Source organism: Nerophis ophidion, linkage group LG08 (genome assembly GCF_033978795.1).
Source record: "Nerophis ophidion isolate RoL-2023_Sa linkage group LG08, RoL_Noph_v1.0, whole genome shotgun sequence".
Lineage (NCBI taxonomy): Eukaryota > Metazoa > Chordata > Actinopteri > Syngnathiformes > Syngnathidae > Nerophis > Nerophis ophidion.
This window is the reverse complement of record NC_084618.1, coordinates 76423132-76438131: the sequence shown is the minus strand read 5'-3', so window position 1 is coordinate 76438131 and position 15000 is coordinate 76423132. Positions and strand designations below refer to the sequence as shown.

The 15000-nt window shown below is 35.6% G+C and overlaps 1 protein-coding gene across 5 annotated transcripts in view; it reads left to right on the top strand.

Moving 5' to 3' along the window:
* Window positions 1-15000, top strand: part of LOC133558396 (calcium-activated potassium channel subunit alpha-1a-like) — a 236139-nt gene that overhangs the window by 91975 nt on the left and 129164 nt on the right. For 4 of the 5 annotated variants that reach the window (XM_061909755.1, XM_061909756.1, XM_061909759.1 and 1 more), the window contains exons 3-5: window positions 648-709; window positions 11354-11447; window positions 13694-13805. In XM_061909755.1, the coding sequence (XP_061765739.1) occupies window positions 648-709; window positions 11354-11447; window positions 13694-13805 (268 nt within the window). Of the gene's footprint in view, window positions 1-647; window positions 710-11353; window positions 11448-13693; window positions 13806-14813 lie in introns of those variants that run through there. The other variant, XM_061909758.1, reaches the window with a different exon arrangement.

Genomic DNA, 15000 nt, shown 5'->3' with positions numbered 1-15000 from the left:
TTTATATCAAATAAATACATTTTAAGTATATCCTTTTTATTTAAGAAAATACATAAACATGAAAACAATTTGTTTGTTTCTCTTTGATTTATTTATTCTAACATCTGAATTGAATGATCTAATGATGAAAATAAATGTTGTGTTATAGAAAATATTTTTAAAGAATATAGCAGATACGTATTTAAAAATATATATGTAAAAATATGGTGTAAATCATATATTTTTATTAAATATATTTTTCTGTATTACATGTATTCCCTGCATACCAGTGATTCTCAAACTGGGGTACATATACCACTATTGGTATGCCAAATAATCTTTTGATTAAAGTACAGCTATGCAGCTATTTTCAGTGTTACTGTTCAAACTGTGTGTAACAGTGGTCAAAAATATTAAATATACTTGTTAAATAAAACATGAGTCTTGCTTTTAATGAATACTTAGGCCTACTACACTACTGTGTTTCAATGTTGGTCATTATGGTGGTACTTGGAGAGCCAAGTGTTTTCTGAGGTGGTTCTTGGTGAAAAACGTTTGAGAACAACTGTTCAATACAATGAAAATACTACTTTTGTAACATAAAAGTATAAAGTAATACTACATATGTGATTACAATTATGCAAGTATTGTGTAATGTTGTCTTTCAGGTGGTGCTCGTGTTCGCTCTCAGCATCGGAGCTCTGGTCATCTACTTCATCGACTCGTCAGAGTGAGTTTTACTGCTATTTACATTTTTTTTTTTTTTTTTTTTTTAATAAAAATTGCTTTTCTCCAAAACTACAATGGCTGATTAGAAGAGAGGAAGTTGGGTTAATGTTTGTGAGGAGTGATCAGGAAGTATCGTTTGAAAGACACTCACAATAATGATGATGATGATAACGATAAGAGAAGAAAGGTCAGTGAGTGTCTTGGGCTTCATTATGTAAAAAGTCAATCAATCAATGTTTATTTATATAGCCCCAAATCACAAATGTCTCAAAGGACTGCACAAATCATTACGACTACAACATCCTCGGAAGAACCCACAAAAGGGCAAGGAAAACTCACACCCAGTGGGCAGGGAGAATTCACATTCAGTGGGACGCCAGTGACAATGCTGACTATGAGAAACCTTGGAGAGGACCTCAGATGTGGGCAACCCCCCCCTCTCTAGATGACCGAAAGCAATGGATGTCGAGCGGGTCTAACATGATACTGTGAAAGTTCAATCCATAGTAGCTCCAAGACAGCAGTGAGAGTCCCGTCCACAGGAAACCATCTCAAGCGGAGGCGGATCAGCAGCATAGAGACGTCCCCAACCGATACAGGCGAGCGGCCCATCCTGGGTCCCGACGAGCGGTCCATCCTGGGTCTCGACTCTGGACAGTCAGTACTTCATCCATGGTCATCGGACCGGACCCCCTCCACAAGGGAGGGGGGGACATAGGAGAAAGAAAAGAAGCGGCAGATCAACTGGTCTAAAAAGGAGGTCTATTTAAAGGCTAGAGTATACAGATGAGTTTTAAGATGAGACTTAAATGCTTCTACTGAGGTGGCATCTCGAACTGTTACCGGGAGGGCATTCCAGAGTACTGGAGCCCGAAATGAAAAAGCTCTATAGCCCGCAGACTTTTTTTGAGCTCTAGGAATCACTAATAAGCCGGAGTCTTTTGAACGCAGATTTCTTGCCGGGACATATGGTACAATACAATCGGCAAGATAGGATGGAGCTAGACCGTGTAGTATTTTATAAGTAAGTAGTAAAACCTTAAAGTCACATCTTAAGTGCACAGGAAGCCAGTGCAGGTGAGCCAGTACAGGCGTAATATGATCAAAAAGTGTTGCATTCCATCCTGTGCGGCCTCCTGCTGGCCTTACATTTCACCTTTGACCCCACACCTTCCTCACTCAGTCCCCTCAGGATTTGTGCCATGTCGCAAATGTAACCAATCTCCTCGCAACTTTATCCAAAGACCGCTAGGGGTGTAACGGTACGTGTATTTGTATTGAACCGTTTCGGTACGGGGGTTTCAGTTTGGTACGGGGGTGTACCAAACAAGTTTCTAAGCTAAAGTCTTAACAAGCTGCTTTGCTTCTTCTGCCTCTGTCTCAGCACCCAGCATTGTCCCACCCACACAACCATCTGATTGGTTACATATATAGCGGTAACAGCCAATCAGCAGTGCGTATTCAGAGCGCATGTAGTCAACGTGGGAAGGTGAGTAAAAGGCAGAGTACTCTCCCCAAATGATAATAAACACCTCCCAGTCAACTACTAGTAACATCACTAAGAGCCCGTTGACCTTCTAGAAACTTAAACTGCAGCTCAGCTCGCTCGCAGTTCTGGCTTGAGGTGAAGGCTAATTAGCTTTTAGCGTAACGTTAGCTCATTTTGCGGCGTGTGTGAGTAGCGTGCGTGTGTGTTTTACGGACAGAAAAGCTTTGAGTGGCAGGGTCCCTGCTATCACATGTTGATAAAAATATAACATTTACATAATAAAAATTAACTACAGGCTTCCCAAATCCTGTGATAAATTAAGCATGATGAGTTGACTTGAAACTGTTTAATGTTGCACTTTTTATATGTAGAAGAAAAATGTTGTCATTTTATTTAGGGACGGCGTGGCGCAGTGGAAGAGTGGCCGTGCGCAACCCGAGGGTCCCTGGTTCAATTCCCACCTAATACCAACCTCGTCACGTCCGTTGTGTCCTGAGCAAGACACTTCACCCTTGCTCCTGATGGGTGCTGGTTGGCGCCTTGCATGGCAGCTCCCTCCATCAGTGTGTGAATGTGTGTGTGAATGGGTAAATGTGGAAGTAGTGTCAAAGCGCTTTGAGTACCTTGAAGGTAGAAAAGCGCTATACAAGTACAACCCATTTATCATTTTATTTAGACTGAGCAACAATTTGAGGCAGTTTAATGTTGATTAACGTGGGCAGAATTATTATAGTGTTCCCAATGTTAAAAGGATAAAGCCATTGTTTACAAATTTGGTAAATAAAAAACCCAAAAATGTATATTTTGTTGTTTTCTTACTGTACCGAAAATGAACCGAACCGTGACCTCTAAACCGAGGTACGTACCGAACCGAAATTTTTGTGTACCGTTACACCCCTAAAGCCCGTCCATTTTGGCCAATCATCGTCATTCCTGCCAGTTGAATTTTGTCTATCATGTTTACATGATAAAGATGTTTATTTTTTTATATTTACAAAAAATAACAACGTTTTCCAGTTCGAACGTTAAAGTATCTTGTCTTTGCAGTCTATTCTATTGAATATAGGTTTTGCAAATCATTGTAATCTGTTTTTATTTACCATTTACACAACGTGCCAACTTCACTGGTTTTGTACGTTCCCATCCTCGCCTAAGGATCATGAGCTTTGGGGTTATTTATGACTGAATGGACACGATCACTGGGACAAGCGGCCGAAATGAGTTTCTTCCGCCGGTTTGGCGAGGCTCTCACTTAGAGATAGGGTAAGAAGCTCTGTCATCCGGGAGGAGCTCAAAGTAAAGCCGATGCTCCTCCACATTGAGAGGAGCCAGATGAGGTGATTCAGGGATCTGTTTGGGGAACGTCAGGCCACTGGGAAGACCAGACGATGTCACCCCAATTTGTCCTGGGAACAACTCACTATCCTCCGGGACGAGCTGGATGAAGTGGCTGGGGTTTGAGGATGTCTGGGATTCTCTGCTTAGACTGCTGCCCCCCCACCACCCGACTTCGGATCAGTTCATATTGTCTTGACTACAAATGTTCATCTTAGTTCTTGTCAACAGTGTTTATTTTGACATGTATTTTAATTTGAGTCATATTCCAGTCATCTAAATGGACTTACTTTCAGTACAGTTTTAGTCAACTAAAACCAGGGTTAGGATTTTGTCGACTAAAATATAAAGTACAAAGGATAATGCACATTTGAAGTTGTCTTGGAACCACTTCATCAAGGTTATTGCTGAGCATCTCAAACACAAAATTCACAACAAGGCCTGTTCATTGGGGAAAATAGGTTGAACGATTCAGGTCAACAAAATGAATACTGTCTCGGGTAAGTGGAAGAAGATTGAAAATACCACTGTAGATGGCTCTCAACAGTTCTGTTAACGTTAAGGATCAAGGGTGATGGGTCAAATGCAGAGAATAATTTCGCCACACTAAGAGTGTGTGTGACAATCATTGGTACTTTAACTTTAACTTTTTAATGTGTTGGAACATAAATGAAGGTTTAAGATGGACAAACACATTTCAAGCATAAAATAAACATGGAGAATATGTGCAATCAATGGACGACAGAGCAGACAGTGGGCAAAATAAGGCTTTTGGTGGTGTTTCTGTAATTATAACTATACTATTAGTCATAATGAATAAAAACAGTAGAGTAATATGACAATGAGTGCAGAGTACCGTATTTTTCGGAGTATAAGTTGCTCCGGAGTATAAGTCGCACCAGCCGAAAATGCATAATAAAGAAGGAAAAACATATATAAGTCGCATTTTTGGGGGAAATGTATTTGATAAAACTCAACACCAAGAATAGACATTTGAAAGGCAATTTAAAATAAATAAAGAATAGTGAACAACAGGCTGAATAAGTGTATGTTATATGAGGCATAAATAACCAACTGAGAAGGTGCCTGCTATGTTAACGTAACATATTATGGTAAGAGTCATTCAAATAACTATAACATATAGAACATGCTATATGTTTACCAAACAATCTGTCACTCCTAATCGATAAATCCCATGAAATCTTATACGTCTAGTCTCTTACGTGAATGAGCTAAATAATATTATTTGATATTTTATGGTAATGTGTTAATAAGTTCACACATAAGTTGCTCCTGAGTATAAGTCGCACCCCCGGCCAAACTATAAAAAAAAACTGCAAAATACGGTATGTGCTTCTACTGCTTTTACTTTTGAATCTGTGCAATGTAAAACAAGCAAAACAGCAATACAGTAGCTTTCTTAAACACATGGAAACACTATAATTTGGTTGTGCTTTGCGGTTTGAAAAATTGTATCAACACACCTCGATAATTCGATCGGAGAGCAGTTTTCTGTAGCATGTAGGACAGAGCTGGGCAAATTTTTTGACTCGGGGGCCACATTGAGAGAAAAAAATGTGTCCGGGGGGCCAAGTTGTATGTGTGTATACCGTATTTTTCGTAGTATAAGTCGCTCCGGAGTATAAGTCGCACCTGCCGAAAATGCATAATAAAGAAGGAAAAAAACATATATACGTCGCACTGGAGTATAAGTCGCATTTTTTGGGGAAATTTTTTTGATAAACTAACACCAAGAATAAACATTTGAAAAGCAATTTAAAATAAATAAAGAATAGTGAACAACAGGCTGAATAAGTGTACTTTATATGACGCATAAACTGAGAAGGTGCCTGCTATGTTAACTTAACATATTATGGTAAGAGTCATTCAAATAACTATAACATATAGAACATGCTATATGTTTACCAAACAATCTGTCACTCCTAATCGATAAATCCCATGAAATTTTATACGTCTAGTCTCTTACGTGAATGAGCTAAATATTATTTGATATTTTACGGTAATGTGTTAATAAGTTCACACATAAGTTGCTCATGAGTATAAGTCGCACCCCCGGCAATGTAAAACAAGCAAAACAGCAATACAGTAGCTTTCTTAAATACATGGAAACACTATAATTTGGTTGTGCTTTGCGGTTTGAAAAATTGTATCAACACACCTCGATAATTCGATCGGAGAGCAGTTTTCTGTAGCATGTAGGACAGAGCTGGGCAAATTTTTTGACTCGGGGGCCACATTGAGAGAAAAAAATGTGTCCGAGGGGCCAAGTTGTATGTGTGTATACCGTATTCTTCGCAGTATAAGTCGCTCCGGAGTATAAGTCGCACCTGCCGAAAATGCATAATAAAGAAGGAAAAAAACATATATACGTCGCACTGGAGTATAAGTCGCATTTTTTGGGGGAAATTTATTTGATAAAATCCAACACCAAGAATAGACATTTTAAAGTTAACTTAAAATAAATAAAGAATAGTGAACAACAGGCTGAATAAGTGTACGTTATATGACGCATAAATAACCAACTGAGAAGGTTCCTGCTATGTTAACGTAACATATTATGGTAAGAGTCATTCAAATAACTATGACATATAGAACATGCTATATGTTTACCAAACAATCTGTCACTCCTAATCTAGTCTCTTACGTGAATGAGCTAAATAATATAATTTGATATTTTAGGGTAATGTGTTAATTTCACACATAAGTCGCTCCTGAGTATAAATCGCACCGGCCAAACTGAAAAAAACTGCAACTTATAGTCCGAAAAATACGGTACGTGCTTCTACTGCTTTTACTTTTAAATCTGTGCTATATAAAACAAGCAAAACAGCAATACGGTAGCGTTCTTAAACACATGCAAACACTTTAATGTGGTTGTGCTTTGCGGTTTGAAAAATCGTATCAACACACCTCGAAAATGCGATCGGAGAGCAGTTTTCTGTAGCATGTAGGACAGAGCTGGGCAAATATTTTGACTCGGGGGCCAGATTTAGAGAAAAAATGGTGTCCGGGGGGCCAAGGTGTATGTGTGTTTAAATGATATGTACACATTTACCTGTAGAAATTTGCTGTACAGTATGTGTGTTTCGGTCCCTTTTTTTCACGTACACTAATACCAACAGTCACAATGTCTAATAGAGTTCAAAACAATTTATGACTGACCACCTCAAAAAAATGGAATGGCATTTTTTTTACTGAATGGGACACCTAAAATGTACATTAAAATAAAGAAAGTGGAATTTATAATATTAACTATAAACAATAAAACACTGAATATTAACAACATATGAACGTCACATGTAAGTGTGCAAATAGAAAAAGAAATCAATCAATCAATTAATGTTTACTTATATAGCCCTAAATCACTAGTGTCTCAAAGGGCTGCACAAACCACCACGACATCCTCGGTAGGCCCACATAAGGGCAAGGAAAACTCACACCCAGTGGGACGTCGGTGACAATGATGACTATGAGAACCTTAGAGAGGAGGAAAGCAATGGATGTCGAGCGGGTCTAACATGATACTGTGAAAGTTCAATCCACAATGGATCCAACACAGTCGCGAGAGTCCAGTCCAAAGAGGATCCAAGACACAGCAGCGAGAGTCCCGTTCACAGCGGAGCCAGGAGGAAATCATCCCAAGCGTAGGCGGACCAGCAGCGCAGAGATGTCCCCAGCCGATACACAGGCAAGCAGTACATGGCCACCGGATCGGACCGGACCCCCTCCACACGGGAGAGTGGGACATAGAAGAAAAAGAAAAGAAACGGCAGATCAACTGGTCTAAAAAGGGAGTCTATTTAAAGGCTAGAGTATACAAATGAGTTTTAAGGTGAGACTTAAATGCTTCTACTGAGGTGGCATCGCGAACTGTTACCGGGAGGGCATTCCAGAGTACTGGAGCCCGAACGGAAAATAACGTACTGTGATAACAGATTTTATAAAACCACAAGTTGATTCAATGTTACTCAAAGAAAAAAAGCACACTGCTACTTTTTCTGTAACTTTCTGAAAAATCTGCTGTGAATTTAGGCAGGACCATCACAAAAACAAGCCCGCAAAATCCCAAAAGGAACTGATTATTGAGGCCAGACGGACACTAACTTGCACTAATTTTTTACGTTGTTTCCTCCAGTCATGTCCAATTTTATTTGGAGGTTGGCTGTTGTGTTTAGTGGAGGACATCCAGGCCCTTCCTGTAATTAGTCCTGCGAGCCTGCTAGATGATGGACGTGCTGGCCTGACTGGAAGACACCCAGCAGACCCACTTAGAGGCAAACAGGACAACTCCACCGAGTCTCTCCGGTGGACATTAAACCATGACGCCAACCTGTAGATTCGCTGCTAACCTCCACCATGCATGCTGTAATAAACTCCAATATTATACTATATATATATATATATATATATATATATATATATATATATATATATATATATATACACTCTACATGTATATCACCCAGTCAAAGGTAATACATTTGTGAATAAATATACATACTGCATTACTAAAAATATATTTATATATATATATATTTTTAGAATATTTAGACAGTATTTGCTAGAATTATAATTATATATATTTCTTAGAATATTTAGACAGTATTTGCTAGAATTATAATTATATATATTTCTTAGAATATTTAGACAGTATTTGCTAGAATTATAATTATCTATGTTTTAGATTATTTAGACAATATTTGCTAGAATTATATTCCTATTTAAAAATATATAATATACAAATTTAATTATACATGTATTTTTTTGAATATTTAGACAGTATTTCCTAGAATTATAATTATATAGAAATATATAATATAAAAATTTAATTATACATATATTTTTTGGAATATTTAGACAGTATTTCCTAGAATTATAATTATATAGGTTTTAGAATATTTAGACAGTACTTGCTAGAATAATTATCTATGTTTTAGATTATTTAAACAGTATTTGCTAGAATTATATTCCTATTTAAAAATATATAATATAAAAATATAATTATATATATATATATTTGAATATTTAGACAGTATTTCCTAGAATTATAATTATATGTTTTAGAATATTTAGACAGTATTTGCTAGAATTATATTCATATTTATTTTTATTGTACAATATGTACTCACTGTAAAAATTGTAAACTGAAGTAACATACATGGTATATTTATCAAAATATAGTAAAAAAATATTTATACTCAGTATTTGCTAATATTTAATTCACATTTTTATATATTACTATATGTGTGATTAAATGAAGTGATTGTATTGAATAACAGTTTAAACATAGGTGTAACATACACACTGTTTTTAGAAATCAATAGTTTTTAAATATTTATTTATATTATTTGCAATATTTTATAACAATATGTTGTAAGCACTTCATACAAATTAGTACATATTAGTGAGTTTTTATTCAATTTACATTTAAAGAGAAAAACAATCAACGTAACATGAAAGTAAATTACTAATATACATGCCGTATTTATAAAAAAATATATATTTAAAAATGTATACATACTATTTGCTCAAATGTAATTCATATTTATGTTATACTATATCTACAATTAATATGAATTACATTGAAAATAAATAAAATAAAATAGACTTATTGTATTTAAAAAGCACTAATTTTCTAAATTTTTACAGTATTTGCAAAAACTCAATTGAGATTGTACATTGTGCTATATATGCACTCTCAATGAATTGATTAGGTCATAAATTTAAGTAATATACATACTATTTAAAAAAAATATAATATAAGTATTTGCTCATATTTTATAAAAATTTTTTACTATACGTACAAATTATTTGACTTATATTGAATAAAAATTAAATAAAATATAGGTAACATACATACTGTATTTAAAAGCAATAGTTTTCTAAATATTTATTTTTTGTATTTGCAAACATGAGATTGTACAAGTATACTATATATGCAATTTATAGGAATTAATAAGCTAATAATTAGAAGTAATATGTACTGTATTTATAAAACATTATTTTTTTTTAATGTATAGTATTAGGAATCATGTTTGTATTAAAACTATATATTTTAAAGCAATATTGAAATATTTTGATTAGAAATTATAAAGAAATTATAGTTTTTATACAGTGGGGCAAAAAAGTAGTCAGCCAGCGATTGTGCAAGTTCTCCCACTTAAAACGATGACAGAGGTCTGTAATTTTCATCATAGGTACACTTCAACTGGGAGAGACAGAATGTGAAAAACAAAATCCAGGAATTCACATTGTAGGAATTTTAAAGAATTTAATTTCTAAATTATGGTTGAAAATAAGTATTTGGTCAACCATTCAAAGCTCTCACTGATGGAAGGAGGTTTTGGCTCAAACTCTCACGATACATGGCCCCATTCATTCTTTCCTTAACACGGATCAATCGTCCTGTCCCCCTAGCAGAAAAACAGCCCCAAAGCATGATGTTTCCACCCCCATGCTTCACAGTAGGTGTGGTGTTCTTGGGATGCAACTCAGTATTTTTCTTCCTCCAAACACAAATTGAATTTATACCAAAATGGATACATGGATGATACAGCAGAGGATTGGGAGAATGTCATGAGGTCAGATGAAACCAAAATAGAACTTTTTGGTATCAACTCAACTGGTCGTGTTTGGAGGAAGAAGAATACTGAGTTGCATCCCAAGAACACCATACCTACTGTGAAGCATGGGGGTGGAAACATCATGCTTTGGGGCTGTTTTTCTGCTAAGGGGACAGGACGATTGATCCGTGTTAAGGAAAGAATGAATGGGGCCATGTATCGTGAGATTTTGAGCCAAAACCTCCTTGCATCAGTGAGAGCTTTGAATGGTTGACCAAATACTTATTTTCCACCATAATTTACAAATAAATTCTTTAAAATTCCTACAATGTGAATTCCTGGATTTTTTTTCACATTCTGTCTCTCACAGTTGAAGTGTACCTATGATGAAAATTACAGACCTCTGTCATCATTTTAAGTGGGAGAACTTGCACAATCGATGGCTGACTAAATACTTTTTTGCCCCACTGTATAAAAAAAAACGTCTGTTTATTTCCTCAGCGTCTATTAATATAATTTTAAGTATTTCATTCTTCACACATTAATCCAAACAGCATTTTTTTTTCATCTGTGCTTTGTACTCTGTACATGTCAGCTTTACAGATGCCACTTACAGGTGACACGTGATGAAATTGTTGCAAAAGTCAGCTGGTATTTGAGGTGCGGCGTTTGTTTATTCACCTGGATGACACCTCTGGTGATCAATTGGGCCGTGGCGGCCAATTTCATTTGAGGAAACATTATCAAGATTTGGTGATGTGAAAGTAAAAGTGCATTAAGGACATAAACATACATAACAATTAATATGAGATTATGAATTAACTTTTTCTATGTGCTTTATTGATGATTTCTTTGGATTTATCTGGATTCTCAGAGTCATATACAAGCTTTTTAATGCGGGTGAGAACCTCATGACCTTTTCGTACGTCCTCCTGAGGCACTTTTTGCATGTTTTTATTTACATTTGTTGTATTTAACCCTTAAAACTACTGCTTAAAGACCTCAAAACTTAATGCACTACCCTGCAGTCTTTTAAGGGTTAACCAGGGGAATGCACATATCAAATATAATAACACACAATAAATGTTGCTTGTGTGACTGCATGATTCAACACAAACATATATAATGTTATTAATATTATTACGCTTCTTTTTTAAGGAGCATTTTTTATTCTTTGACCACATAAGTTAAACTTGGTGTTTTTTACCATTTAGCCATTTTTTTGTGTGCTCGACAGTCCTATCGAGTCCTGCCAGAACTTCTACGCGGACATCACGCTGCAGATTGACATGGCCTTCAACGTCTTCTTCCTCTTGTACTTCGGCCTCAGAGTGAGTAACTGTTAGCTATGCTAAATAGTTGTTAAATTTGCAAACACGTACTGCTGCAAATGAGGGCAGAAGCACCAGAGTGGTCCTTATTTTCGGATATGCCTCTTATTTTCTTACGCAAACGTTAATAGGTATGAATTTTGATGACTTGATTATTTGTTGTGGTTATGTTTTCTTTTTCTATGTTTTCCATTTTAGGAGGTCACATATTACACACCTAAAAATACGTAAAAATGTCAACAGAATAAAACATTTTCTTTGTTTTTGTGGACAGTTAAGCGTCTGGAAGTGGGGAAAAAATGTTGCCTCTAATATTTAATACAATTGTACAACTTTTTTTTACTATTTATTTTGGGTATTGGAGTATATTTTTTTTTCCATATTAACATTTTTAGAATCGTATACAATTTGAGTTACAGTACCAGTTAAAAGTTTCCTGTAGTAATAAAGAAAAAAGTGTCTCCAAACATTTGACTGGTGCTCTAATTGAATTAAAATACAATTAAAAAAAAAACAATACACATAAAAAAATGTATAAATATTATGCAATTTAAATAAAAATAAAAATAAATAAAATTATTTTTCACACTAAAAATAAAATTAAGTTACTGAAAAAATCATGTCCTTATTTTTAGTGCATAAACTACAGACCAAAAGTTTGGACACACCTTCTCATTCAATGCGTTTTCTTTATTTTCATGACTATTGTAGATTGTCACTGAAGGCATCAAAACTATGAATGAACACATGTGGAGTTATGTACTTGACAAAAAAATGGGAAATAACTGAAAACATGTTTTATATTCGAGTTTCTTCAAAATAGCCACACTTTGCTCTGATTACTGCTTTGCACACTCTTGGCATTCTCTTGATGAGCTTCAAGAGGTAGTCACCTGAAATGTTTTTCCACACTACAGGTCGTTTTGATGCCTTCAGTTACAATTTATAATGTAAATCAGGGTCGCTCACACTTTTTCTGCAGGCGAGCTACTTTTCAATTGACCAAGTCGAGGAGATCTACCTCATTCCTATTTATAATTTATATTTATTTATTTATGAAAGAGACATTTTTGTTAACAAGTTAATGGTGTTTAATGATAATACAAGCATGTTTAACACACATAGATTCCTTTCATTCATGAAGACAAGAATATAAGTTGGTGTATTACCTGATTCTGATGACTTGCATTGATTGGAATTAGACAGTGGTGCTGATAACGTCCGCATTTTCAAATGGAGGAAAAAAAAAGTCCTCCTTTCTGTCCAATACCACATGAAAGTGTTTGGATTTGGCATCTCATTTGTCCAACTTGCATACTCGTTTTTAAACACTTTGTTATGAGAGTAGCATATGTGTGTGGCCCTTTAATGTCTGGCAGCAGGTGAGTGACGTCAGTGAGTGTGCGGGTGGGCAAGCAAGTGAGAAAGCGGTCGCTGAGGGCGGGGGAGAAATACATTGGCATCAAACTCCGTAGCTTGCTAGCTTTCTGAGACTCTTATTTTGTTAGCACAGGCAGGATGAAACAGGTCTTTTATGGTGAAGACAGGAAATGTGCAGTCGGTCTTTAGAGTTTTGACAGTAGGTACGGAGTCTCTAGAAATAAAATGTCTTTCCCTGCGTCCGCCCTGTTAGTGATTTTTTTCTTAAATATGAGCTCGCAGCAGCCAGCGTCATCTCACAAGATCCTCGGGTGCCGAGAATGTCAAACAACTGACGAAAGTGAAGTCTTGGTATGATTGATGATTGCTCATTTTTATGTCTATTTTTTAATGCCTGGCTTGAGATCGACTGACACACCCTCCGAGATCGACCAGTCGATCGCGATCGACGTAATGCAAACCCCTGCTGTATTGCATTAAAACTAGATTTTGACCCACTTCTATGGTGGAAGAACAATAAACCCATATATCCTTTTACTGCCAAATTAGCCAGCTGATAATCGCGATCGACGTAATGGGCACCCCTGATGTAAATAGTCTTGAAAATAAAGAAAACGCATTGAAATGAGAAGGTGTATCCAAACTTTTGGCCTGTACTGTATATGTTTTCTTTGATTTCTTTAGTTTTTTTGTAAAACTAATTACAAAAATGTAAGATAATATAAAAAAATATACAGCATATCCTCATTAAATAAAGAAATACTATTAAAAAATATAACATGGTTATTGTGTGGAAAACGCGTACTATTCTGATATTATTTGAATAATCATAATTTAATCATTTTCTAAATTATTTTCTTTTTTAGTTTATCGCTGCCAACGACAAGCTGTGGTTTTGGCTGGAGGTCAACTCGGTGGTGGACTTCTTCACGGTTCCTCCGGTCTTTGTGTCCGTCTACCTGAACAGGAGCTGGCTAGGTAACGCTTTTTTTCTTCTTCTTTACGCCGCTCACTCCTTGTATGCTGTAACGACACCCGGTGGTCATACTGTGTCACTGCGGCCAACAGTCTTTGATACGGGACTGCATTTCATTCATATTTTAATAGAAATGTATATCATCTTAGTTTCGTAATGTAATCAAGTTATTAAAAGTGTCGTTTACGCGTCCTTCATCTCTGCAGATTAGAAAGTAAGCGCCAGTGAAATCCCCCCATGATTGAAAAAGTAATAGGCTTTGATGGTGTGAGGAAATGAAGGATTATGGGGATCACTTTTATCTGCGATACATGTTTTCCTTTTTAATTTTCTTTGGCTGTCGGGTGAGACACACACACACACACACACACACACACACACACACACACATACACACACACAAACATCGCTGTTGCTCACAAAGTTGTATAATATTTGGGCGGATGGACTGTGAGTGATGTGTGTGTGAGTCAAAACCAGTGGAATCCACCACATCTGGTGGCGCTATCTGGTGGACATTATTGGTATTACTCTAATAAATACAACATGTAAATTTGAAATAATTTGTACATATACTATTGTGGATAACTGAAATATTTGAAAACATCTTGACTTACAAGCATCATTTTTGATAAATATTTGAAATCATCTTAACTTACAAGCATCATTTTTGATAAATATTTGAAATCATCTTAACTTACAAGCATTTTTGATACGGTTGTTTAATAATACTAATTGATCATTTCTCAATATATTCAGATTAATAGACAATTGTGGGTTCTGGACCTTTAATGTAACAATAGTGAGGATTAAGGATAAAGAATAAGGAAAAGTAAAATACTTGAATAAAACAAAAAAAGTAAAAATGTTTAGTATAAATGGTTGAAAAAAGGTTTGCATTGCACAAATAATAAATGTAGATTTTCTTTTTTGTAAAATATTTTTTTAAAAGTCTTTTAAAAGCTGTAAGTTGATATTTATCTTTTGTTTTCCTCCTTAATTTTTTAAATTACATTTTTAACCCCTATCACATAGGTTTTGTTGTTGAGTTTTGCTAAGTTAATTTTAAGCTGTCCTTTCCTGTAGAGCTACAGTATGATGTCATGTCTAGGAATGGGAATTGATAGAGTTTTACAATTCCAATTTTTGGAATCTGTTTAATGATTTGTCTTTTTTTTCTGATTTTCTTTTGGACAA